The following is a 27,225-nucleotide window of genomic DNA, read 5'->3' on the forward strand; positions in this document are numbered from 1 at the left end:
GGGATGTACCCCAGGTTACTGTGGGAGGCGAGGGAGGAGATTGCGGAGCCTTTGGCGATGATCTTTGCATCGTCGATGGAGACGGGAGAGGTTCCGGAGGATTGGAGGATTGCAGATGTGGTCCCTATATTCAAGAAAGGGAACAGGGACAGCCCGGGAAATTACCGACCGGTGAGTCTAACCTCAGTGGTTGCTAAGTTGATGGAGAGGATCCTGAGAGACAGGATTTATGATCATCTGGAGAAGTTTAGTATGATCAAAAGTAGTCAGCACGGCTTTGTCAAGGGCAGGTCGTGCCTTACGAGCCTGGTTGAGTTCTTTGAAAATGTGACCAAACACATTGACGAAGGAAGAGCAGTGGATGTGGTCTATATGGACTTCAGCAAGGCGTTCGATAAGGTCCCCCATGCAAGACTTCTTGAGAAAGTGAGAGGGCATGGGATTCAAGGGGCTGTTGCCTTGTGGATCCAGAACTGGCTTGCCTGCAGAAGGCAGAGAGTGGCTGTGTTGGGGTCTTTCTCTGCATGGAGGTCAGTGACCAGTGGAGTGCCCCAGGGATCTGTTCTGGGACCCTTGCTGTTTGTCATTTTCATAAATGACCTGGATGAGGAAGTGAAGGGATGGGTTGGTAAGTTTGCTAACGACACCAAGGTAGGTGGTGTTGTGGATAGTTTGGAGGGATGTCAGAAGTTGCAGCGAGACATCGATAGAATGCAAGACTGGGCGGAGAAGTGGCAGATGGACTTCAACCCGGATAAGTGTGTAGTGATCCATTTTGGCAGATCCAATGGGATGAAGCAGCAGTATAATATGAAGGGTACCATTCTTAGCAGTGTAGAGGATCAGAAGGACCTTGGGGTCCGGGTCCATAGGACTCTTAAATCGGCCTCGCAGGTGGAGGATGCGGTCAAGAAGGCATACGGCGTACTAGCCTTCATTAATCGAGGGATTGAGTTTAGGAGTCGGGAGATAATGCTGCAGCTTTATAGGACCCTGGTTAGACCCCACTTGGAGTACTGCGCGCAGTTCTGGTCACCTCATTACAGGAAAGATGTTGAAGCCATTGAAAGGGTGCAGAGGAGATTTACAAGGATGTTGCCTGAATTGGGGGGCATGCCTTATGAGGATAGGTTGAGGGAGCTTGGTCTCTTCTCCATGGAGAGACGAAGGATGAGAGGTGACCTGATAGAGGTTTACAAGATGTTGAGAGGTCTGGATAGGGTAGACTCTCAGAGGCTATTTCCAAGGGCTGAAATGGTTGCTACGAGAGGACACAGGTTTAAGGTGCTGGGGGGTAGGTACAGAGGAGATGTCAGGGGTAAGTTTTTCACTCAGAGGGTGGTGGGTGAGTGGAATCGGCTGACGTCGGTGGTGGTGGAGGCAAACTCGTTGGGGTCTTTTAAGGGACTTCTGGATGAGTACATAGGATTTAATGGGATTGAGGGCTATAGATAGGCCTAGAGGTAGGGATATGATCAGCGCAACTTGTGGGCCGAAGGGCCTGTTTGTGCTGTGGCTTTCTATGTTCTATGTTCTATCTACTGTAACGCTGTTCTTTTCTCAGATATGAGCACCATTATTTTGTTTAATCAGTTTTTTGCTATGGAACGTATTACTTTATTTTGGAAAGTGAAAGATGTTTTCTTATATTTTAAAGAAATTGTGGAAAGTTGTATTCGGTATCATGACTTATTTGTCGATCACAATCAATCCACAGTTTCAGCACAGCACAGACAATGAAGTTAACATTCTAGTTTGATTATTTACCCTGTATCTCCCAGAAATAGAATCTGATTCCTCTTGAACAGCGTGTTCTGGGGCCAAGTTTCAATTTACAGTATTATGTGCTCATTAATTCAAATTTTTCAATGCCTTATGGTCTCAAATTTATATTGTGTTGTATATTTTTGAATGATTGCTTCATGTTTAATTTCTGTCACACTTCAATAAAAATTCAGCCTTATTTCATGCCAAAAAAATCCTCTTTCAGATCACTCCATTCACGTTTTCAGGGAAAGTGAAATACTAAAATGCCAATGAGATACATTTAAAATGTCCACAACACGTATTCCACTGTAGGAAACGCTGCTGTCTACTTAAATCCAGACTATTGCTACGGACAATTCTGTGGCAATTTCCAATTAAAGGTGTTTTGTAAGTGTTTTGAGTGATATGTTGTTGCCATAAAAGCAAGGGGGAACACCATTGCCTTGTCTGAATTATCCACTTGAGCAGACGTTCAAGAAAACGCATTAATGTCTAAATAGAAAGGGAAAATCTCGGACAACATCCTCAGCACTGAACTGGGAGATCAGCTGAGACTCTATACTCAAGTCTCTACAATGAGACTTAAACAGAAGATAGACTGACACAAAGGTAAGAGTGCTTAACAGAAGGCAGGACGAGAGTTTACAATGTTTTGACTCTGATTAAATTAAAGCTTCTTTTTCTTATTACTCAGAGTTTGTCAAAATCAGATTGTAAGTCGAATCAAATACAATTAGCACGGCTGATTCCGTGTGATGGGCCCCTGCGCTAGTTTACCAGACAGGCCTCAAATTCGGATGATAACCGTTTCAGTTATACATAATCTGCTAGGATAAGAGCTCACTGTTGTTACATTAGAGTATACTCTGCTGTGTGAGAATGTAACTGCGGGGTGTGGGACACCCGCCTCCCCAGCACAGCTCAATGGCTGAAACTGACAATCTAATTATTTAAGCTGAATCTTGTGAGAAATACAGTTGAACACTTTTGAACAGGCTGTTGTGGTGCCTGGGTTCAATTTACAGAAAAAAATGTTCGATCTCATTCAAATTTGTCTTTTTGCATGATCGCTTAATTTGGAAACTGAAGTATTTTAACTCATTTGTTTTAATAAAACAAATTTTGGAGTGTACCTTTCGTAGTTCTATCAAATTTTGAAAGGTAATCATCCGCGCCCGATCGAGAAAAAAAAAACACCATTAAATTTCATGCCATTTATTTCGTGGCGGAATTTCACCAGCTTAACTTCAATGAGATACATTTAAAATCCCTGTATCAACTATTGTACTGTAGGAAAAGTTGAAGTCAGTTTAAACTATATGTGCTGCTCCGTGCAACAGTTTGATAACGGCCACCTGAGACCACTTTTGCGATGATATTTGAGCGGCAGATATTAAACAGTCCAGCCGGGTTATTCCCCTGCCTTGTTCGAGTGCTCCTTATGAACGGACAATGGGACATTTGCGTTAAGGTCTTGTCCAGAAGCGGGGACCTCAGACAATGCAGCACACACTCCGATCTGAACTGAGATATCTCTCGAGAAATTGTGCTCAAGTCTGTAGAACGAGACTTTGAAAACAGACTGATACAATGATATTAAACTGAGAGTGCCAACAATGAGCCAACTTTCACCGTTTCCCTTTTACTGGCAGCTTTCAATAGTTACTTTCCATCGATACAAATATGTGTTATGCTCTCTGTTGAATTGTGTCAGTCTTAGATTTGACACCCAGTCCAACCCCATTGATTATGTGACTTTGAACTCTGCAGTTCTTTTCCAGGCACAACAGACTAAAATACTGATCCTCCCCACTTACTGTGAACCAAATGTTATAGAATTGGAGCGTCATTTTATTACGCAGAATGTAATGTGCTGTGGAGTAAGAGATAATGCACTTAGTGTGGGCTCTCGGCATATATTTTATTTCTATGAATTTTGACACACAGTGGTGGTGTCTGTTCAGAAATCTCTGTGACAGAAATATGTGTGACGATCCAATTGTTACATACCTAACTGATATGTCCAGTACATATATTCATGATTGCATGTACTTTGAATTGCACATTTGTAAAAATGCTTTGATGAATATGCTGTATTTGCACAGTATTATAGGCTTCCTTCCGAGGGCGAGTCTGTTTGTTTGAGTTCCAATGCAGATTGCTCAGTTTCCTTGCTCACTATTGTCAGATCGTGTTTGGTGGCATTTATTACTCAACCAATAATTTAAAAATATACTGTTTAACTGACGGGATATCGCTGTCACAACATTTATGCTTTTCACGAATTGTACATCATGGAATATTAACTAACTGGATCAAAAAACTACGCTTCATGTGGGGAAGGGAATTCCATAGATTATTTTGCACGGGTTCAGAAACTTATTTTATTGAGAAATAGATGGGAAAAATACCCGCGTGAGTTCAGTCGGTAGCATGTGCTGGTTTGGTTGATGTTCTGCATTCAGGGAGTTAACTTTCCCTCCACACTCCACATTTTAACAACTTTGCTTCCTGCACGATGTGTTCGGGTTTGCAGTTCCTGTCTATTATGCATCTGAAAGAGTCGTAGTGGCAGCAAAAATGGGCTGCAGTCCGTAAAATGTTAAAATCTAATATTCACATTTGCAAAATTAGAATGTTGCTTAATCAGTTCCAATGAATTATATAATGCAAAAGTATTGCCTATGACAAAATTAGGTAAATTATCTCTCTTGCTGCTGTTGAAATTTCGAATAGAATTTTCCAAGATTTGTTTTAAGCATGAGTTTTGCCATTAAAGTAAACAATTTCACTCTTCACCTCATGGCAGAAGGAAAGAAATCATTCATTTTTGTCAAATATGCCCATTTAAAATACTGATTCCACTCAGCAAGCGGCGGAGTGAATGGACACGGAATGTAGCATGTACTTGGCAGTTTACTCCTGCGTTTGTCTGAAATGCATGTTGCACCATGAATCGTTTTTACCAATCGACAGCTGATCAAAATCAATGAACATGAAAAGTGCGCATTTAATTCCGATGAATGATCATCTGTAGCGAATATGGAACAGTTTGTGTCGAGGAAAATTCACAACTTAATACGTATGTAGTGTTATTTGACTTTCAGCTCTACCGTTTGAAATAGGCGATTTTATTTCCCATTTTCCTTGCCGTCAGCCTGGAGGGGGATTTATCCTCTTGCGATTTCCAGACAGATAGGAAGAGAGAGAGAGAGCTCAGTGTCAGAATATTGCGAGTTCTAAATCAGAATCCAGGGGGAAAACTGCAGCTGTGCCGACTCCTCCCACACCAACCATTCTGTCAATGGGATTTCAAACTAGAATTTTCGTGTGGCGCAGGGAATTAAAGTTATTAATTTAAAATCACTTGCACTGAATTTAGAATATTCAGAAAAAGTATGCTGCAGATATGTATTCAGGGGAGGAAGGAAAAAATAGCTTTCTTGCTATTAAATATTAAGACTGACATAGCAGCGAGAACATTCAAAATAATACCACTGATTTCACGTACATGGATTGCATGAACAATTATGTCTGGTTATTGATGGCCTCCAACATTCTGAACTATATCATTCAATGGCATCTTTTATTTCATATATTTTTATGTTCAGTTCTTTCCGATAATTAATCGTCTTCACAGACTCTTTGTTAATGGCCCATATCACTTTGGCCATACGTTTTTTTCTGTATCACCTTACATAATGGCCAATATCTTTTCTGTATGTCTTATCAAAATTTCACAATCTCTGGAGATAAACTTGTTTGCTAGCCTAAAGTTGACGGAATAGGTTAGGAATGACATTATCATTGATTTCAATTATATCCGCAGCATGAATTAGATCTGTGCCTTACTCCTGCTCATATTTCTTATGTTCATTAGTCTCTGCTCACTTGTTAGGTATTTACATTATGTCGTGCAGTAAAACGGAATTCATGGTTACAGTTATAGTGATCAGAGTTTTCTGATTTTACAACCAGGAAAATATTTATTCAGTCAAGAGCTGATTATTTGAATACATAATTATTGAAAGTTATGTGATTCGTACAACTGGTCATATTTGTATAGTGTGTGTTCCTTTTGGCCAGTATTTTAACATTGTCTCAAATGTATGGTTAAAAGTAACGTTCTCAGGACATCCAGCAAAACAATATTTAACAGGGAGCTGCTCGAATCCGAATTGAAAAACATGAATGTAAAACAACACAGTAACCATGTGCTCTAATCAAAAGATCACAACAGAGCTAACTTCTGAATTGTCCGAATCTATCCTTCTCTTTTCAGAAATGTCCTGTTTTAATAAACATAATTTCCAACATTTTACATCAGCCTTAAATATTCTTCTTTTTCATTGTATTTTGTTGGCGATTATAATCAGTTCCAGCACCACTTTTACTGACACCTATTGATTTTAGTTGACAAATACTCTTAGTTCCAAATAACAGGAAGCATTGATGTTTCAGAGTCGCTGTAGGTTAATGAGAGCAGAGAATGCCAGTGAGCGAATTAGAACCATAGAAACCATACAGTGCAGAAAGAGGCCATTCGGCCATCGAGTCTGTACCGACCGCAATCCCACCCAGGCCCTATCCCCATATCCCGCCCGCTAATCCCTCTAACCTACGCAACTCAGGACACTAGGGCCATTTTTTTTAAGCATGGCCAATCAACCTCACCCGCACATCTTTGGACTGTGGGAGGAAACCCGGACCAAATCCACGCAGAGACGAGCACATGCAAACCCGGACCAAATCCACGCAGAGACGAGGAGAGTGTGCAAACTCCACACAGACTTTGATCCAAGCCGGGAATCGAACCCAGGTCCCTGGAGCTGTGAAACAGCAGTGCTAACCAGTGTGCTACCGTGTCGCCCGTGAGTCTTTGAGTATCAGCAGCCGCAATAAGGCCAACTGAAATTTGAATTGATTAGCAATCAAGCAGCAAATCAAGCTATTTATCTAAATGGTCATGGGCTGCAAGTATTAGCGAAGGAGAATATGAAAAGTCAAATATATTGAAGAATCCTCCCAGAACTGTTAACATTCTGAACATTATCCCGAATATAATTAAATGTTACTCGCTGTAGATTCTAATATCGTATTACAGCAAAAATATGTTCTTTTTCGGTCATTGACTACCATCAGGGATAATTGGTCAATGGTATTCAGAATTAAAAACTGTAATATCGTCTTTTAAATGTCATTATTCTCTGCAGGGATGGCAACACTATGGTGTTTCAGTCGACTCTTCCAAAATGAAAAGCCCAAACGCAACCGCATTTGCACTGTTCAAACAAGAGACCCAACCACAGACACGACAAAGAGAGACTGTACCAAGTTATCAGTGTGTATCTGTGAAAACAATTCGCCTTCTTCTATCACATTACCAATGTTGGATTTCTGCAGGAATTGTATATATTGTTTCATGCGAATCTAATGAAATCACAGATGCCACTTCTGCAAAGTGAAGGGATTTTTTTTCCACAGCCATTTGGTGTATTTAAATGAAACCTTCACTCATTCCGAGCCTGGGCAAACTCCAACTCTCAGCATTTCATTACAGGCGGACCCGGAAACAGTCAACGTCGAGGTAATTGCCCTTTATTTACACATTATCTGATTCTATCATTTCCAATCCAGATCATTACATCCAGAGACTGGCCGAGAATCTCAGTGCATTTCTGGTCAGTAAACAGCGCCCCTGCCCTTTAGCAATCACAAGAAGAGAGGCTCGTCCGGGCATTTCCGGAAGGTGTGTCATCCCAGTTGAGGGACTGCTGTTATGTTCATGCATAGTGACAATTGAGGTGGTTCCCTTCAGTGCAGAGGTTGTAGGGTTCTCTTCACTCACACGACTGTCTCTGACAAAAGGGCTATGCTTTCTATCTCAGCAACATTGACGTGCAGACAAGAAGGTCACACACCAGCCTTTCTTATTGACTGCCAGAGACAGGTGCATTTCAGCATTCACTCCGGGCCCAAGCATTCCTGGGACTCTGAGAACGGTTTTCTATCAATCAGTGCCAATCAAGGTGATTAAGAGCACTGTCACCCTGCTCGTCCCGTTCCCCGTCAGCTCTCCTTGGAATACAGAATAAATTCCGGGCCCACAGCGACCAAGATTCTTCTTGAGCAGCTGCCTTGGCGGAATCTTCTCTCTGACTCCTGGTACCTGCTCACTCACGTGGTTTCCATATATTTATCTTTCTATTGTTTCATGTTTCAAATTAATTTCGTCCTTTATTGCGAACCTAGGATAGTCCAACTGGCAGATTGATTCTTCATTATAATCGTGAATGTGTTGTCCCTGTGCTGGGAGACTGGGGGTTTAACTGGTTTTGAATCTTGCTATCATTTGTACTGGACAGAAAAACTACGACTGGTGAGCGGGATCAGTGAATGCGTTGGGAGATTGGAGATTCGCTACTTAGGGCAGTGGGGGACTGTGGAAGATTCTCCCTGGGACCTGGCAGATGCTGCTGTTGTGTGTCGGGAGCTCGGCTGTGGGACTGCACTCTCTGCTCCCCGTGGGGCTTACTTTGGCGAAGGATCCGGATACATTGTGACCTACAATGTTCAGTGCAGAGGGAACGAGAACGCCCTGCGGAAATGTCAGTCAGGTGGATGGTCGCGATATGACTTGTCACATTCCTATGATGCCTCTGTCATCTGCTCAGGTATTTACTTTTCTGCTTTCTCCATGTTTTATTTTCCCGACGACGAGGGAACTAACCTGGAACTGTCCGTCACCAGAAATGGAATGATAGTCATTGTCCAATTTGTCAGCGCATACTCATGTTGCATTCATATTAGAATGAACAAACCCCTCTGTAAGCAGTACGTAAATATTTGTCCTTTACCGCTCATCACGTCGTCCAGTGAAGTTTTCCCGAAAGCCACAGCCGCTGAGCTAGATTGCGGGGAATGTCACAATCACAGTTTAAATTTCCATTCGCGAAGCCAGCAGCCGCTCCCAGGCATTGATCAACCAAAAGTTCTTGGTTGCATTGGCCGTTTGTGGTGCGTCTGATCGCGTACATGAAGGTGAAGTCGGCCAAGGAAGTTTCTGAGCTCCAATGGATCAGCAGTTAGTATGGGTAGCTGAGAATGAAGAGACATAGTAAGATGCAAATTTCATGATATATTGATTCGCATTTGAATATTTATGCCGTGCACTCAGAGATGGAAACACAGATTGGTCATAAGAAACACAGACACGTCCCTGGGACAGATTGAGAAAGAAAACACAATTCATCAGTGTCCCTGACCCACATTGCTCTCCCGGCCTCACTCACAGTTGATTCGTTGGCGATTTACAAAATGTATATTAAGTGGGATGTGACTACGTAAACGGAAATGACGTTTGCTGATCAACTGCTTGTGTATTTTGTGAATAATTTTCCAGTGGAATGCTTATGAACATTCGTAAGTCTCTCTTTAAGCACATAGCCACATTGAAGCTGACAATCCATACATCTTTTGCACACCTATCTTCCATTGTCCCAACCGAATGTCTTCAGTTACCTATCCGATTTCGCGCTGATTTGGCAGATTCCGAATGTCCCAAACAAATCCTTCTAATTTCTCTCCACTGCATATTCTCGGGGTGTGAACAGAATGACCATTTGTCCCACAGAATAGAGATGGCCAATTCCTATCTGAGTTTGATGGGATTCCCTTGTTTGCAATAACTTCCTAATATTAAATCTCATCAGGTTCCACAAACACAGCCAGGTGACAGGAATGTACAGTTGAAATGTTGAAATCGGACAGTTTATTAAGCATGTGTCGGAAAGATAAAAGGCCAAGTTTCTGTTAGCATAATTAGAAAATAATTAATATCAATAGGACAAATATTATTTGTGATATAATTCAATAAGCATTTTACTTCGTAAGAAATGGTTAGACTGCAGCATTTCAGTGACATTTTCATTGTTGAAAAGAAAGCAAGGCAACATACAGTGATATCTAAAAAAATAATTAATAGAATAGCAACTACGTTAAAACTGATATCTCCAGCACTTTCGCACACAGGGGGACGATAGAGTTCATGCGATTAAATGTGCCATGTGACGTTGATCAATAACGATATGGGATTAATGTTGACTTTTGCCGACATTTTCTCGAATTTTTCATCGAAAATAGTTTCAGAATTATGTGTATCCAAATATATTTCTCAGGAAGTACACTGCCCAGGCTGCTGAATGGAAGCCATCCCTGTGCTGGGAGGCTGGAGATTTATTGGAATGGAAACTGGGGAACAGTTTGCAAAGATGAGGCATGGTCATCACCTGAGGCGGAAGCTGTTTGCCAGCTGTTGGATTGTGGTTCTGTCACAGCGATGCCGCTTATCTCTCATTTTGGTCCAGGGTCAGGGCCTGTGATTGGTCGAGAAGGTTGTGGACACCAGCAAGATTTTGCAGTAATCTGTTCAGGTACAAACCCTGATAATTCGGGAAATTAATGTCTTATCCACAAATACTACGTGGTCTGCCTCAGAAGGCAGCGGACAAATGCGGAGCTTTCTTTTTTAAGACAGTTCGATAGATGATTATTGGACAAAGGGATCAAACGTTATTGAGTGAAGGTCGTAATGCATATATCTAAATACGAATAAGCCAGACATTGTCTTATAGAATAGCGGTGCAGTGTCGAGGAAGTGAATAACAGATCACTGCTCCTATTTGGTATTCCCGAACACTCTTATTAATAATGTCGCGATTTAATAACAGGGACGCGTTCCTGCGCGGTTTGCTGCAACATTGCAACAATTTCTGGACGAAAACAAATACAATATTACTTGAATGACTATAATAATCCATTACTGATTAGATTACTTTTGCAATAATAAATTTGTTGCAATATTTAATTGGGCGACAGGAAGGTTGACTTAATGCGCCTCTGGACTCACTGCTCAGGTTCCTCCTACATGCAAAAGCGAATGGCTGGATCACTGCCGGACACAGCACAATTTATAATAACCGAGGAAGAGAAGCCATTGGCTTCGACAGCGCTGAGATTTTTGAAAAGAAAACCGAATACTGCTCTGCTATAATTGCAGAGTGATTCATATACATTCCCGAATAACGAGCTTCCTCTATATTTCGTCAATCACAGAATTCATACAGTGCAGAAGGAGGTCATTTGGCCCATCGATTCTGCACCGACCCTCCAAAGCAACATCTCACTCAGGGTTCTCGAGTTCTTATCGCACTCCTGTCCATCCCTAACTGCCCTAGAAAAAGTGGTGTCATGCTGTCTTCTTCAGCAACTGCAGTCCATTTAATGTGGCTGAGGCATTTGCCCTTTCCACTATCTTTCAATTTACGAATACTGAATTCTTGAAACGTGGGTGCGGGTATGGATGAGAGGGGAATAAAAAGTGAGGGCAGAGGTATTGACCTGGCGTGGCTAAACTCAATTTCTGTTCAGAAGACAGTTTAGAGGCCTGATTTGCGCTCATGACTCAGATGGTATCTAAGTCTGTTTTATATTATTGTAAGAAGTTTAACAACACCAGGTTAAAGTCCAACAGGTTTATTTGGTAGCAAAAGCCACACAAGCTTTCGAAGCTCTAAGCCGCTTCTTCAGGTGAGTGGGAATTTTGTTCACAAACAGAGCTTATAAAGACACAGACTCAATTTACATGAATAATGGTTGGAATGCGAATACCCACAACTAATCAAGTCTTTAAGAAACAAGACAGCCAGTGAAACTCTGCAGGTCCACGCAACTGTGGGAGTTACAAATAGTGTGACATGAACCCAATATCGCGGTTGAGGCCGTCCTCGTGTATGCGGAACTTGGCTATCAGTTTCTGCTCAGCGACTCTGCGCTGTCGTGTGTCGCGAAGGCCACCTTGGAGAACGCTTACCCGAATATCAGAGGCCGAATGCCCGTGACCGCTGAAGTGCTCCCCAACAGGAAGAGAACAGTCTTGCCTGGTGATTGTCGAGCGGTGTTCATTCACCCGTTGTCGCAGCGTCTTCGCGACACACGACAGCGCAGAGTCGCTGAGCAGAAACTGATAGCCAAGTTCCGCACACACGAGGACGGCCTCAACCGGGATATTGGATTCATGTCACACTATTTGTAACTCCCACAGTTGCGTGGACCTGCAGAGTTTCACTGGCTGTCTTGTCTGGAGACAATACACATCTTTTTAGCCTGTCTTGATGCTCTCTCCACTCCCATTGTTTTGTTTCTTAAAGACTTGATTAGTTGTAAGTATTCGCATTCCAACCATTATTCATGTACAAACAAAGAACAAACAAAGAACAATACAGCACAGGAACAGGCCCTTCGGCCCTCCAAGCCCGCGCCGCTCCCCGGTCCAGGATTGAATCCTGAATCCAGGATCCCCGCCCAATTTTCCAGCCTATCTACATCCTAATATCCTATCCACCGAGCTGTCCCTCACAGCTACGATGCTTTGTTCATCACAACCTATTAACTCACCCCCACCCCCCCCCCCCCATTCCAGACCATGTGATCTCCAGGGAGAGGCGAAAACCCAGAGTGAAAAACCCCAGGGCCAATATGGGGAAAAAAAATCTGGGAAATTCCTCTCCGACCCCCTGAGGCGATCGAAACGAGTCCAGGAGATCACAATGGCCCTGATCAGAAAATGCTTCCCAACCCTATTCATTTCCACTTCCACGAACACCATATGAATTCCCTGCCCCCGAGACAGGTTCCCAACTATCCGCAGTCTCGCTCTGTACTGGCACCAGCAAGATGATCATAGAATGAAGCCTTAAAACGAGAAACAAGGAACAATTAGCCCGCGCCGCTCCCTGGTCCAAACTAGACCACTCTTTTGTATCCCTCCATTCCCACTCCGTTCATATAGCTGTCTAGATAAGTCTTAAACGTTCCCAGTGTGTCCGCCTCCACCACCTTGCCCGGCAACACATTCCAGGCCCCCACGACCCTCTGTGTGAAATATGTCCTTCTGATATCTGTGTTAAACCTCCCCCCCTTCACCTTGAACCTATGACCCCTCGTGAACGTCACCACCGACCCGGGGAAAAGCTTCCCACCGTTCACCCTATCCATGCCTTTCATAATTTTATACACCTCTATTAAGTCTCCCCTCATCCTCCGTCTTTCCAAGGAGAACAACCCCAGTTTCCCCAATCTCTCCTCATAACCAAGCCCCTCCATACCAGGCAACATCCTGGTAAACCTCCTCTGTACTCGCTCCAAAGCCTCCACGTCCTTCTGGTAGTGTGGCGACCAGAACTGGACGCAGTATTCCAAATGCGGCCGAACCAACGTTCTATACATCTGCAACATCAGACCCCAACTTTTATACTCTATGCCCCGTCCTATAAAGGCAAGCATGCCATATGCCTTCTTCACCACCTTCTCCACCTGTGACGTCACCTTCAAAGATCTGTGGACTTGCACACCCAGGTCCCTCTGCGTCTCTACACCCTTTATGGTTCTTCCATTTATCGTGTAGCTCCTCCCTACATTATTCCCACCAATATGCATCACTTCGCATTTATCAGGATTGAACTCCATCTGCCATTTCCTTCCCCAAATTTCCAGCCTATCTATATCCTTCTGTAGCCTCTGACTATGTTCCTCACTGTCTGCAAGTCCTGCCAGTTTTGTGTCGTCCGCAAACTTACTGGTCACCCCAGTTACTCCTTCTTCCAGATCATTTATATAAATCACAAACAGCAGAGGTCCCAATACAGAGCCCTGCGGTACACCAGTAGTCACAGGCCTCCAGCCGGAAAAAGACCCTTCCACTACCACCCTCTGTCTTCTATGACCAAGCCAGTTCTCCACCCATCTAGCCACCTCCCCCTTTATCCCATGGGATCCAACCTTTTTCACTAGCCTACCATGAGGGACTTTGTCAAACGCTTTACTAAAGTACAATGTAAATTGAGTCTGTGTCTTTATAAGCTCTGTTTGTGAACAGAATTCCCACTCACCTGAAGAAGGGGCTTCGAGCTTCGAAAGCTTGTGTGGCTTTTGCTACCAAATAAACCTGTTGGACTTTAACCTGGTGTTGTTAAACTTCTTACTGTGTTTACCCCAGTCCAACGCCGGCATCTCCACATTATATTATTGTGCCAAACTGTTCTCCCATTACAGTCCAGCTGACTAGACATGAATGTCGTACTGAACGGAAATGTTATACGTACCTGGCCACTGCATTTCTTGTTCTGACTACACTAACACGTAGAGTTTCACGGACTTACTCTGTCCCTAATTTCCTTTTGTTTCATCAATAGTTGCAACTTAATGTCAGCTGCAGAAATAACACTTCAGCGTCATTTTGGATTCAAGTGTTCGATTGAAATATAATCACGTGTAGACAATGTTGCAGGCTGGGATGACTGTAGGGACTATGGTTATTCCAGATACTCAAGTTTCTCTCGTTCAACACAGGGTAAAAATGAAAGTGAAATGTGACGCCTAATGTTGCTGTCTGGGTTCTGAATGAAAACATTAAAGAAATGAAAAGGGAGCAAAAAATACATTGGTTTCGATCTGAAAGAGATTATTTGTCTTGGATTTCTCATTTTTTCTCTTCATAGATGCTTGCAGAGCTTTCAGTGGGGATAGTGTTTATTTTTTACATCACACTGATCGCATTGGATTCGTCAGAATAAAAATATAGTACCGACAAGCGTACAGTGATATTTCAAACAGAAGCGTTGGCCGGGTGTGATGGTGGAGGAACATTAGGCATTGGGAGGTGGTCTCGGTGCTGAACAATTGCTATTGGACGGAAATCCAATCAAACTAAGAACGAAATCTGACAAATTCATGTTGATGAGCTATGTGATAAGTGGTCATTGATAAGTAAATTGCACTCTCGTGAATTGATATTACTCAGGTCGCCGAAATGCTGCACGAGCAGATGGAGAGTCCCGATGCTCGGGTAGATTGGAAATCCAGCACGCTGAACACTGGGAAACAGTGTGTGATCTTCACTGGGATTGCAATGCCGCAGATGTGGTCTGTGCTCAGCTGCAATGTGGAGTCGCTGTGAATCTACCAAGACGCGTCCAGTTTCGACAGGGCACTGGTCTCATACGGAGGAATCGCTTGGAATGTAAAGGGAATGAGACAAGTCTGTTCCATTGTCCTCTTTCTCCAGTAACTCAACACGAGTGCACACACAGAAACGATGTCAATGTGATTTGCTCCAGTGAGTACAAACAAAAAAACCCAAACAATCCCTGTAATGAATAAAACCAAAGGAAATGACATTATTGCCATTCCCACGAACAAAAGCATATCCAAACCAGTCTAACAGTTCAAATCGTTTTGACACTGGCCTCATCAAACGTTACCAATAATCCGCAATCACTTTTTAAATGAGGAAGTTATCAAAATGACGTTTGTTGCTGGGTAATTTGATACATATTTTTATTTACTTCGAAGTTGGGTCTCCTTTCTGCATATTTGATGTACCATTCATTGTCAAATGAGTAGTACTGTGCCCTATCACTAACCGTGCAAAACCTCAAGAACTTCATCCAGAAGTGCGTCATTAACTTTTCGTTCGCTTCATTAACCATACGGTTACATAACTTGCCAAGTGAGCACTCATATAAAATTGAATCATTGAGATCTAAAAATATATATATTTCGTAGGTTTATCTCATGGTTAAGTGCAGAGGGAACAATTTGCCACTTGCGCACCTTGTTAAATAAATATGTATTTGCTGTCTTTTACATTCAATTTCATTTGAGTTCATTGATCTGATGTTGCACACACCCTCTTGCCTTCCTTCCCCGAGCAATGGCGTTAAGTTTCCAGCTCTGTCAACATTCGCTTCTGCCAGAAAACCTTCCCAAATCACCACATCAGCACTGTTCTCAATTTCCATACCCTTCTACGTCTAGTCCCCTCAGTTGACATTAATTGGCTATTGTTTCAGTTATTTGCTGCAACATCTCTTTCGGTAATGGTAAGGGAATCAACATTGACCACGCACTTAAATGCCACAGGTGACAGAACAGGTCAGTTGATGAAATCTGCGCAACGATTGCTTTAGCAACACAACTCCTCTTTATTACTGATGAGGCAGATGTCAAAATTAGGATTAAACACGCTGCAATCGATTTGCAAGCAAATCTCAAGGAATTAAATGATCCCCAGGCAAGCAATCTAATTGAACGGCAGCAGGTAAGGTTCCATCCATCCTGCTACTTACACAAGCCATGGCGCATTGGTCTGCTTCAAAATTCTAGAGCCCTCTATCTAACATGAGGACCTTCTAAAACAATACATTTCACGTTCTTTTCCTGCGTGATCCTGGGAAATATAGCAGGTGAGTTTTGTTGCTTTGAGAATAATTCATCAGACATCTTAAATGCGTCACGTAATATTCAGTTTTAAGTACATTTCGAATGTATGGCAGATATGTGTTCCTTTAATTTCCCCAACATTGTACTGTGCTTGGTATTGGCATCAAATTGAATATTTCTTCAAAACGTATTCACTGGTGAAAAATATAAGGCTGAATGCTCTTCTTAAATTTCTGTCAGCTATTGCAAAAAGGAGCAAACAATGACAGTGACTTAAAGTGTCAGTTTTAATAACCTTCTTTCTTATTTAGTTCAACTTCTGCTTTACAATTTGTTCCTATTTTTCAGATGAAAGCTGGTCATTGAGATTAACGAATGGGGGAAGCAGTTGCGATGGGCGAGTGGAGATTTACCACAACAGCTCTTGGGGCAGAGTGCAGGACAGCTTCTGGGATCTGAATGATGCCAACGTTGTTTGTAGACAATTGGAATGCGGCGACGCAAGATCCGTTTATAACTCTTCAAAGTACGGAGAGAGTGATGAGCCTGTGTTGTTGAATGATGTCCATTGTGAAGGAAACGAATCACACCTCCGGAGCTGCAGATCATTTCTACTGGATTCCTCTCTCAATGACAGATTCGGCGTTGGTGTTCTGTGCTCAGGTGAATAAAACTGTCGTTGCTTGCGAAACATAAAGAACACATTCTAACTGCTGAGGCATTTAGTAATGTTATTTTCCCTTTTTGTGGTGTCACCAAAACATGTTGTTAAGGTAATGAAGGTAGAGATGGGTGACCGAGCTGGATGTGCACGGCGAACAGATTTTATGGTGGATTAAAGCAAGGCAAAACTCACAACGGTCAACACAGGAACAAAATAGAGAACGCAACATGAAATAATGCCAAAAAATACATGCCAAAAACGTCATTAAATTGGTAGCTATATGCGTTTCACAGCACAATGAAAGACGGTGATGTGAGTGAGGAATTCATTTCAGAATATATGAAGGGTTCAGGACAAGGTTGAAGCTCCTGTTAGGACTGAGTACTCGAAGCACTTTGAACAGCCGTTTAAATCTTTAGTTCGGCAGCATTTGAAGTATGTGTGCTGTTATGGTGATCACACTGTCAGAAGGACGTGGATGCTTTTTAGAGTGTGCAAAAAAGGCTCTTCCAGCATCTTGCCTGGAGGATTTTAGGTATGAGGCAAGGTTGGATAAACCAGGATTGTTTTCACGGGCAGGACGCAGGTTCAGAATGACCTGATTGAAGTCAACAACGCCATAAGAGGCATACAAAAATCTGAGGTCACGTGGATAGTCAGAGGCTTTTTTCTCAGGGTGGATAGGTGGACGACAAGAGGGCACAGGTTTAAGTTGATAGGTGATAAGTTTATGGGAGTCCTGCGGGGAAACGTTAGCACAAAAAGGATGGCGGGTGCCTCCCATCCATTGGCTCTGTGTACACTTCCCGCTGCTCGGCAAAGCAGCCAGCTTAATTCAGGACCCGACGCACCCCGGGCATTCTCTCTTCCACTTTCTTCCGTCAGGAAAATATACAAAAATCTGAGGTCACGTACCAAACGACTCAAGAACAACTTCTTCCCTGCTGCCATCAGACTTTTGAATGGGCCTACCTTGCATTAAGTTAAACTTTCTAAACACCCTCGCCATAAATGTAACACTACATTCTGTACGCTCTCGTTTCCTTCCTTTTGGACTATATGGTTTGTCTGTTTAGCGCGCAAGAAACAATACTTTTCATTGTGTGTAATACATATCACAATAATAAATCAAATCAAATCAAATGAAAAGAAAACACTGCCAGTGGAGGTGGTGGAAACAGGCAAATTAGCAACATTAAAGGTGTATACACATGAACGGGAGTCGATCAGAAGCATAGAAACCATGTATTGGCGCAGTTTTAGTCGGGTCTTTTCTCCTGTGCTGTACTGTTATTTTTTTTCTTTTTAAAAGACATCAGAAATCCAGTGAACTTGACATGGTTAGATCTGGAAACGCTGAGGAGATGTGACATGATTGTGGGTGTGATGTACAAAATGGATATGCTTGAACACTATGATCCTCATTTAAAATTGAAGACGTTTGTTGAGCGGACCTCCTGTGTAGAGCAAGCAGAGCAGCGACGTTGAGGCAGAATTCTTAGGAATGGGTTAACAACGGGTTATGTGAGTGAAAGTTTTAAAGAGTAAATAATAGAATATAGGCCAGAAGGAGAGTTAAATATATGAAATCCTGGCTACAAAGCGAAAAATAGCACCTAAAGGGCTTATGAACGAGGCAAATGTGAGCCTTGATATTGGTCAAACTGCTCAGACTTGTGAAGAGGAGTTTGTGGGACAGAAAGGCCGTTTCCGTTAAAGCACAGTTATGGATTTTTTTGTGCGATTTGAACCGTAGAAAAGTTGGAGTGAAGTTATCGCATTAACTTCACATTAAAGTTTCATTATGTTTTGAATTGTTGGAACTGATATCTTTTGTGGAAATTGCGTTATTCTGTGAAGAACTTTGTTTGTGCAAGCTCAAATGACACAGTTGTTTTTTGCAACAGTTCCCAAATCCGGATAAAGGCACAGGAGATAAACATCTGTCCAGAAGATATTATGGTCCAATGCATTTTAATGAATAGTTGAGGATTAAAACTTGCATTACGAGATACATGAGATCTATTTATTTCAGTTGTTACATTTTAATTGTCAGTGAAGTGATGGATTGTTACAGCTAATAGTACTTTCATCGACAGACAAAGGAAGGTTACTGACGTTTACTTAAGCTGAGCATGTTTTTGAATCGGAAAATATGATTTTTTTTCTTTTGGAATATTTTACTTCAGTCAAATACTGATGACAATCTAAACATATTTCGGAATTTTGAACTATACCCTTAGATATATAGAGGTTAGGGGTTGGCTGCGTGCGTGTGTGTGTGTGTGTGCGTGAGTGAAGAAGACAGCCTGCAAATTGAATTACTCTGCTCTGGGTGATGGTGCAGAATGAATCAGACATACTTGGAACGTCATGAGGTTGGTCGAAGCCGAAATACTGAATTTCGAAAGTAGATAGACCGAATTTTCCGAGTCTGTGTTGTCTACCTTATTGAATTCAGAGCAGCTATGTATTGAGTAGTATCGCTGCATTGTTATAAATAAGCACCAATGTGGGAGTTGGGTTGCTTACTTGTGTGTATGACAAAGTGGTTAGTATTTTTGGGGGAGATTGTTTTGAAGGACTGATTTTAAATCTGAAACTGTAATCTTGCGTGCAAGAATTCAGTTTTCTTTCGGTTAATAACTCTTTCAGGTCAATAATGCTTTCTAACTTTAGGAAACTAAAATGATAAAATTATAATATATAAACTTAAACAGAAAATTCTCAAATTATGGGGAAATTTCGCGTTGTTCACTTCAGTGGGTTAATTTGCACGTTTTCTGAATGCAGAAAAAAAACATGTGGCCCAGGACATCAATAATCTCTCCGGGTTATGATATTATCAGCAATACGCATTGCTGACACAATAGCAATATAACGATGGGTGTTGCTCTGGTGTAGTTAGTGGCAATTTCCGATCTGAAACATGCAGCTTCAGATCGTAATTCTTTTTACAAATGTTAAATAGTAATTTTGAAGCCAATTTAGTGGAATAGTGTCATAAAGCACCGTGCAAATATCATAAAGCAAACCACAGAATCATATGTTTGAGGGTATAAACATATTAGACAGTGGATTAAACAGTTCAGCAGGAAATAGTTGAAATTAATCCATTGCAACGTTCACTGAGGAATAGGATAAAGTAGATACATAATTCAGGAAAGTGGTGATGAACTTGCAGTTTGCCCTGACGAGCTTCAAAATGGGGGAATCCCCCCGCCCGGATGAATTGCATCTCAGCATGCTGTGGGAGGCGAGGCAGGATATAGCAGAGGCACAGAGATACTTTCTGAATTCTTCTCTGGGGGAAGTGCCAGTGGACTGGAGGATGACTAATAGGGTTCCAATTTGCAAGAAGGGTGATAGAGATGAACAATTTAAATACATATTTCTGAGTCTCACATCAGTGGCAGAGAAATATTGGAGAAATATTTTGAGATGAGAATTAGTATCCATTCGGATAGGCATGAGTTAATTATGGAAAATCAGCTTGGCTATGTCCAAGGTTGGTCATGATTAACAACTTTGTTCGGACTTTTGTGAATGCAATCAAGTTTGGGGATGAGGAAAGTTCAATTGATGTAGTTGAGGTTTTAGCAAAGCTTTGACGAGGTCCCATTTGTCAGACAGATTGTGAAGGTTTCAGCATGTGGAATTCAGGACGACATGGCGAGATAGCTCAGGAACTGCTTCGTAATAGGGCACAGATGTTAGTGTTAGAAGGCCGTCGAGTGACTGGAGGCCAGTGCCTAGTGGTGTGCCACATAGATCACCACTGTGACCCTTATTGTGTATTATATACATAACTGATATAGACAGAATATGAGGGGAGCATTAAACAAGTTTGCAGATGACATGTAAAATGGGAGGGTGGTTAATACTGAAGGAGAATACTGTGTTAATACTGAATTTACAGAAACATGCAGGTGGGTTGGTCAGATGGACAGAACAGTGACAACAGTCATTTAACCCTGATAAGTGCAAGGTGAAGAAGAAACAACGCCAGGATGCATTTAATGAATGGCAGGGCACTGGGAAGCTCGTAGGAACAGACTTATGCACAGTTCCTTGAAGTCGGCGGAGCACATGAATAGTATAGTTAGAAAGGCATGTGGGATACTTGCTTTTATCAGTCGTGGCATAGATTATAAGAGTGAAGAGGTAATATTGGAACTGTACAGAACGTTGATTAGACCGCAAATGGAGTATTGTGTGCAGTTATGTTCAACTCATTATAGGAAGGATATGATAACACTAGAGTGGGTACAGAGGAGGTTCAAAAGCATGCTGCCTGGGATGGAGAATTTGAGCTACAATGAGAGACTGGATAGGCATGGATTGTTTCCTTTAGATAAGAGAAGGCTGAGGGGTAGGGGTATATTTGAGGTATATAAGATTATGAGAGGCATGGACAGAGTGATTATGGAGAAGCTGGTCCCGTTGGTAGAGGGGTCATTCACAAAGGAGCATAGTTTTTGGATATGAGCCAGAGATTCAGAATGGATTTCAGTGAAAGAAAAAAAACGCCCAGATATGGTGGGAATCTGTAAAACATTGCTGGGGAATGTAGTGGAGGCCGGAAAACCTACAATCTTTACAAAAAAATCGGATGAGCACTTGAAATATCATAAAATTCAAGAACATGGACAAGTACAGGCAAATAGGATAAACGCGTATTTAGTGCTGATGACTGTCGGTGCCGACTCATTGGGCCAAATGGCCTTTTCAGCACTGTCTGAATCTAATACTTTGCGGCAATCTTTTACAACATAGAATGTTGATCATATTAATCTTTGGATCCAGTAAGTGCGGTCTTGATAAATTTGCTGTCAGTTCGTACACAGCAGCATTGTCCTCAGCTTAAGGGTTAACGAGATTTTTCTTTTCCAATTCTGAACGTCCACTCCTTTCAAATTCCTGGTCACAAGCTGCACTAAGACTGATTATGTTTCATCGTGTTTCCTTTACTTTTTGAGCTGCAATTGTTTATCGTACAAATGGTCCTGTTTATTCTGACCAAGATTCTATGATTTTTTCCCCTCTTTCGTACCATCCAATAGCCACACGGTAGCTAATCAGTAGCTAAATTAATCGAATGTTTTAACTTTGCTAAGAAAGGTCATGACAGGGCTTACACATCGCCCATAATCTCTTTCCGAGTACTACTAGCGTATTCAGTTTGTTATATCGAAATGGATTCTGCTCAGAAGAGGCAAATAGCATTTCGAAAGATATTCAACTTAGCACATTGTCAAAGGGAGAGTCCGATGCTGGGAATCACATGAGTAAAAGAATGAGATAGGAGGTACCACGTGTTTCTAATAATATTCGCATTACCTCCAAACATGTTGCACATTTAGGAAAAAATGCAGGAGATATGTACAGCTACATTTAATTCGAGCTATATTTTGAAGTCGAGGTTATATAGCAGGTCGATGCAACTTTGCACAAGATTGATGAGTGGGTCATATAGAACAAAACATCAGGGCATGCTTCGCTTCTCTAACAATGTCCATAATTTTATTCATACGTTAGGAACGAAAGGGTTGTCAGGGAAAAAATCGGACCTCTCAGGAACAAAAGTGGGGAATTATGCTTAGAGCCCAAAGAAGTAGGGGAGATCCTAAATGAGTACTTTGTGTCGGTATTCACAAAGGAGAGGGATGTGTTGACTGGGAGTGTCTCGGAGGGGAGTGTTGACCCGTTGGAGAAAATCTCCATTACAAGGGAGGAAGTGTTAGGTTTGTTAGAGAATATAAAGACTGACAAATCCCCAGGGCCTGATGGAATCTATCCAAGGCTGCTCAGGGAGACGAGAGATGAAATCGCTGGGCCTCTGACGCTAATCTTTGTCTCGTCACTGGACACAGGTGAGGTCCCAGAGGATTGGATGATAGCTAATGTGGTCCCGTTATTTAAGAAGGGTAGGAAGGATAACCCAGGTATTTATAGGCCGGTGAGCTTGACGTCCGTGGTGGGGAAGTTGTTGGAGAAGATTCTTAGAGATAGGATGTATGCGCATTTAGAAAGGAATAAACTCATTAACGATAGTCAGCATGGTTTTGTGAGGGGGAGGTCATGCCTCACTAAATTGGTGGAATTTTATGAAGAAGTGACTGGAATGGTTGACGAGGGAAGGGCCGTGGATGTCGTCTATATGGACTTTAGTGAAGCGTTTGACAAAGTCCCTCATGGTAGGCTGGTGCAAAAGGTTGGATCTCATCAGATAAAGGGGGAGGTGGCTAGTTGGGTAGAGAACTAGCTTGGTCACAGAAGACAGAGGGTGATAGTGGAAGGGTCTTTTTCCGGCTGGAGGCCTGTGACTAGTGGTGTTCCGCAGGGCTCTCTATTGGGACCTCTGCTGTTTGTGATTTATATAAATGATCTGGAAGAACGTGTAACTGGGGTGATCAGTAAGTTTGCGGACGACACAAAATTGGCAGGACTTGCAGATAGTGAGGAGCATTGTCAGAGGCCACAGAAGGATATAGATAGGCTGGAAATTTGGGCAAAGAAATGGCAGATGGAGTTCAATCCTGATGAATGCGAAGTGATGCATTTTGGTAGAAATAATGTAAGGAGGAACTATACGATAAATGGCAGAACCATAAAGGGTGTAGATACGCAGAGGGACCTGGGTGTGCAAGTCCACAGATCTTTGAAGGTGACGTCGCAGGTGGCGAAGGTGGTCAAGAAGGCATATGGCATGCTTGCCTTTATAGGACGGGGCATAGAGTATAAAAGTTGGGGTCTGATGTTGCAGATGTATAGAACGTTGGTTCGGCCGCATTTGGAGTACTGCGTCCAGTTCTGGTCGCCACACTACCAGAAGGACGTGGAGGCCTTGGAGAGAGTACAGAGGAGGTTTACCAGGATGTTGCCTGGTATGGAGGGGCTTAGTTATGAGGAGAGATTGGGTAAACTGGGGTTGTTCTCCCTGGAAAGACGAAGGATGAGGGGAGACTTGATAGAGGTGTATAAAATTATGAAAGGCATAAATAGGGTGAACGGTGGGAAGCTTTTCCCCAGGTCGGTGGTGACGTTCACGAGGGGTCACAGGTTCAAGGTGAAGAGCGTGGGGGAGGTTTAACACAGATATCAGAAGGAGATATTTTACACAGAGGGTGGTGGGGGCCTGGAATACGCTGCCAGGCAAGGTGGTGGAGGCGGACACACTGGGAACGTTTAAGACGTATCGAGATCGCCACATGAACGGAGTGGGAATGGAGGGATACAAAATAATGGTCTAGTTTGGACCAGGGAGCGGCACGGGCTTGGAGGGCCGAAGGGCCTGTTCCTGTGCTGTATTGTTCTTTGTTCTTTATTAAAGGAGCATCCTAAAAAAAACAAATAACACTCATCAATCACCATCACAATCAAGGAAAATATTTCTGAATCATCGAAAACTCTCTTTTATCCTGGCATCCAAGAAAATTTAAATCCCACCATTGGATTTACTATTCACAGTTTATTCTCCTCAGCAGCCCCTACCTTGACACCATCAGTGTGTTCAATCTAATAACAGTTTCACCTGCACCATCACATGAAATTGACATATCTAGTTTCTCTCCAATATTTGATCATGCCCCATTCGAGCTAGCTTGTTGATGGTTTCAATCTCTTTCCCTCTGGATTCTACTTCCACTGAAATCACACATTCATCCCTATTTTTCGGTTAGTTAATACTTTGCCGATTCTTCCTGCATGTTCTGTGCCCCTTTCATTTGAGAGTTAATTGCAATATATTTGAAACACGAGAATCATATATTCAGCCCTACTCTACCACAGAAACAACCCTTAGTGAACGTGCCAAATGCAAACTATTGCTCCTTCTCCTTCTGTATTACTCTTCAGTTTACGATACAGTTGGTCATGGATCTTTTATCCCAAAACTGCTGTCCACTGACTGAGGTTGGTTGGGAATGCAATCTATTGGTTCCACTCTAAGCTAATCAATCAATATGATGGAATTATCAGCAACAATCTTCACTTTCCTCGACAGTAGGCTATTGTGGTGTCCTCCAAGCATGATATCCTGATCAAAAACTGATTTTTGTTTACTTGTTGTCTTTTAGTAGCATCCTGCGGAAAGAGAGTGTCCATTTCCAAACAAAAGCAATGGACTGCGAATGCTGGAATCTGAAACAACAACAAAAAATGCTGAAAAATCTCAGCATGACTCTTAGCATCTGTGAGAGTGAATAGAGCTAATGTTTCGAGTCTGGGTGATCTTTCGTCTCGCTGAGAGACTCGAAACGTTAGCTCTATTCTGTCTCCAATAGTGCTGTCAGAACTGCTGAGATTTTCCAGAATGTTCTGTTTTTGTTTCAGATGCCAGGATCCGCAGTATTTTCCTTTTGTCATGTCATCTGTAATGCTGATGTGATTGTTGACATCGAGGTGTCTTTCTCTGCACCTGTTCATACCATCACCAAAGCTCTTTATTTCATTTTGTTACCCTTACGGTTGGTGATTCAAATTCACTGGTAGCTCGTCTGTCTAAATCTATTCCTCGAAAAGTAGATGTCATTCAAATTTCATGTGCCTATTGCCCACCTTTGAAGACGTCTCTCGATCGCATCTCCAGAGCCGACAGTGAATTATCTTATGTCCACACAAATGCTTTTGCAACATCTTTTGAGTTCACAGCTCGCAGTACACTTCAATTTCTGCCACTACTGGCCTTATGGAAAAAAGCTAATAATTGTCAACACAACATTTCAAGTATTTTCAACCGAAATGTACCTGCAATGAAACCCTCTTTGCTTCGTTAGATTGTTCATAAATAAACACAAATACTTTTAAACACCTTTTGTTTGCCTGACTTTATTTGTACTTACCTGGTTTCAGATTTTCTTGTGCACTATAGATTAAAAGCATTGTGAACATTGAGAAGGAAAGGAGAGGGCGCAGGATGTAGTATTACAATCATAGCTAGGGTGTAGAGAAAGATGAATTTAATATGAGTGACGTCCATTCAGAAGGCTGATGGTGGCAGGGAAGAAGTTGTTTTTGAATCGGTTGGGACTTGACCTCAAACCTTTGAATTTTTGTTCCAAGGGAAAGAGGTGTAAGAGAGTATGCCCGGGGTGCGTGTGGTCCTTGATAATGCTGGCTGCTTTTCCGAGGCAGCGGGAAGTGTAGACAGAGCCAATTGACGGGAGGCTGGTTTGTGGGAAGGACCGGGCTTCTTTGACGACACTTGTAGTTTTTTGCCATCTTGGACAGAGCAGCATCCATATCAAGCTCTGATACAGTCAAAATAATGCTTTGTATGGTGCATCCATAAAAGTTGCTGAGAGTCGTTGGGGACTTGCCAAATTTCCTTAGCCTCGCTTGAAAATAGAGGCGTTGGTGGGCTTTCCTAACTATAACGTCGCCGTGGAGGGGCGAGGACAAGTTGCTGGTGAACTGCTGACCTAGAAACTTGATGCTCTCGACCATTTCCCCTTCATCCCCTTTGATTTCAGCAGAGGCATTTCCTCCACTGAGCTTCCTGACATCGATGCCAATCTCTTTCGTTTTACTGACATTAAGGGAGAGATTATTGTCGTTGCACCAGTTCACCAGATTCTGTATCCCCTTCCTGTACCCGTCTCAACATCGTCTGAGATCCGACCCCTTTCGGTGGTGTTATCAGGAAACTTGCAAATCGAGTTGGGGGGGAATTTGGCCACGCATTCATAGGTGTATAAGGAGTATAGAAAGGTGCTGAGGACATGGTCATGTGGGGTACCAATGTTTAGGATAATTGCAGAGGAGTTGTTGTTGCCGTTCCTTACTGATTGCCGTCTTTGGTTCAGGACATCGAGGATCCAATCACAGAGCGAGGAGCCTATCCCAGGCTACTGACCATCCAATGTTAGTATTCAATGGTGTTGAATATAATCTACCTAACTTCTTGCCCAACAGGACATGAACAGTTAAGACTGTCAGACGGTGGAGACCGATGCGCTGGCCGAGTGGAGATTTATTACAATGGGACATGGGGCTCAGTGTGTGATGATTCCTGGGATCTCACGGACGCCCATGTGGTTTGCAAACAGCTGTCATGTGGAACTGCATTGGACGCAGCACTTCCTGCTTCAAGTGGACCCAGTGTGGACTCAGTTTGGTTGGATGAAGTGAACTGTTCCGGTGACGAGTTGTTTCTATGGAACTGTCCCTCTGCATCACGGGGTAACCACGACTGTAATCAGAAAGAGGATGTCAACATTATGTGTTCAGGTAACGGAGATTTCAATGTGTTAATTGTTCTCAGACAAAAACATGAGTTCGCAAAACAGATATTTCATTGATAGAAATGGAAATGCAGCACACAGAAATAACCTCGAATTACGAATGGATATTTTATTTAATTATGAAGCAAACATAATTCTTCATCGAAACAGTTCTGTCAATGGGATCACGGCCCATTCTTCCAAATTCCAATGAATCGAGTCCTAAACTGTTCAACTTTTCTCATAAGACAATCCCTCCATACTGGAGATCATCCCAGTGAAACTTCTCTG

At 42.4% G+C, this 27,225-nt stretch overlaps 1 protein-coding gene across 1 annotated transcript in view; it reads left to right on the forward strand.

Annotated features, from left to right (window-relative positions):
- Window positions 1–4,809: 4,809 nt before the first annotated feature.
- Window positions 4,810–27,225, forward strand: part of LOC144487985 (scavenger receptor cysteine-rich type 1 protein M130-like) — a 37,257-nt gene continuing 14,841 nt past the window's right edge. Inside the window, exons 1-5 of the mRNA XM_078206017.1 lie at window positions 4,810–4,849; window positions 8,133–8,777; window positions 9,945–10,199; window positions 16,396–16,710; window positions 26,627–26,941. Of these exons, the coding sequence (XP_078062143.1) occupies window positions 4,810–4,849; window positions 8,133–8,777; window positions 9,945–10,199; window positions 16,396–16,710; window positions 26,627–26,941 (1,570 nt within the window). The remainder of the gene's footprint in view (window positions 4,850–8,132; window positions 8,778–9,944; window positions 10,200–16,395; window positions 16,711–26,626; window positions 26,942–27,225) is intronic.

The sequence above is a fragment of the Mustelus asterias genome, unplaced genomic scaffold, assembly GCF_964213995.1.
Source record: "Mustelus asterias unplaced genomic scaffold, sMusAst1.hap1.1 HAP1_SCAFFOLD_1182, whole genome shotgun sequence".
In the NCBI taxonomy this organism is placed as follows: Eukaryota; Metazoa; Chordata; class Chondrichthyes; order Carcharhiniformes; family Triakidae; genus Mustelus; species Mustelus asterias.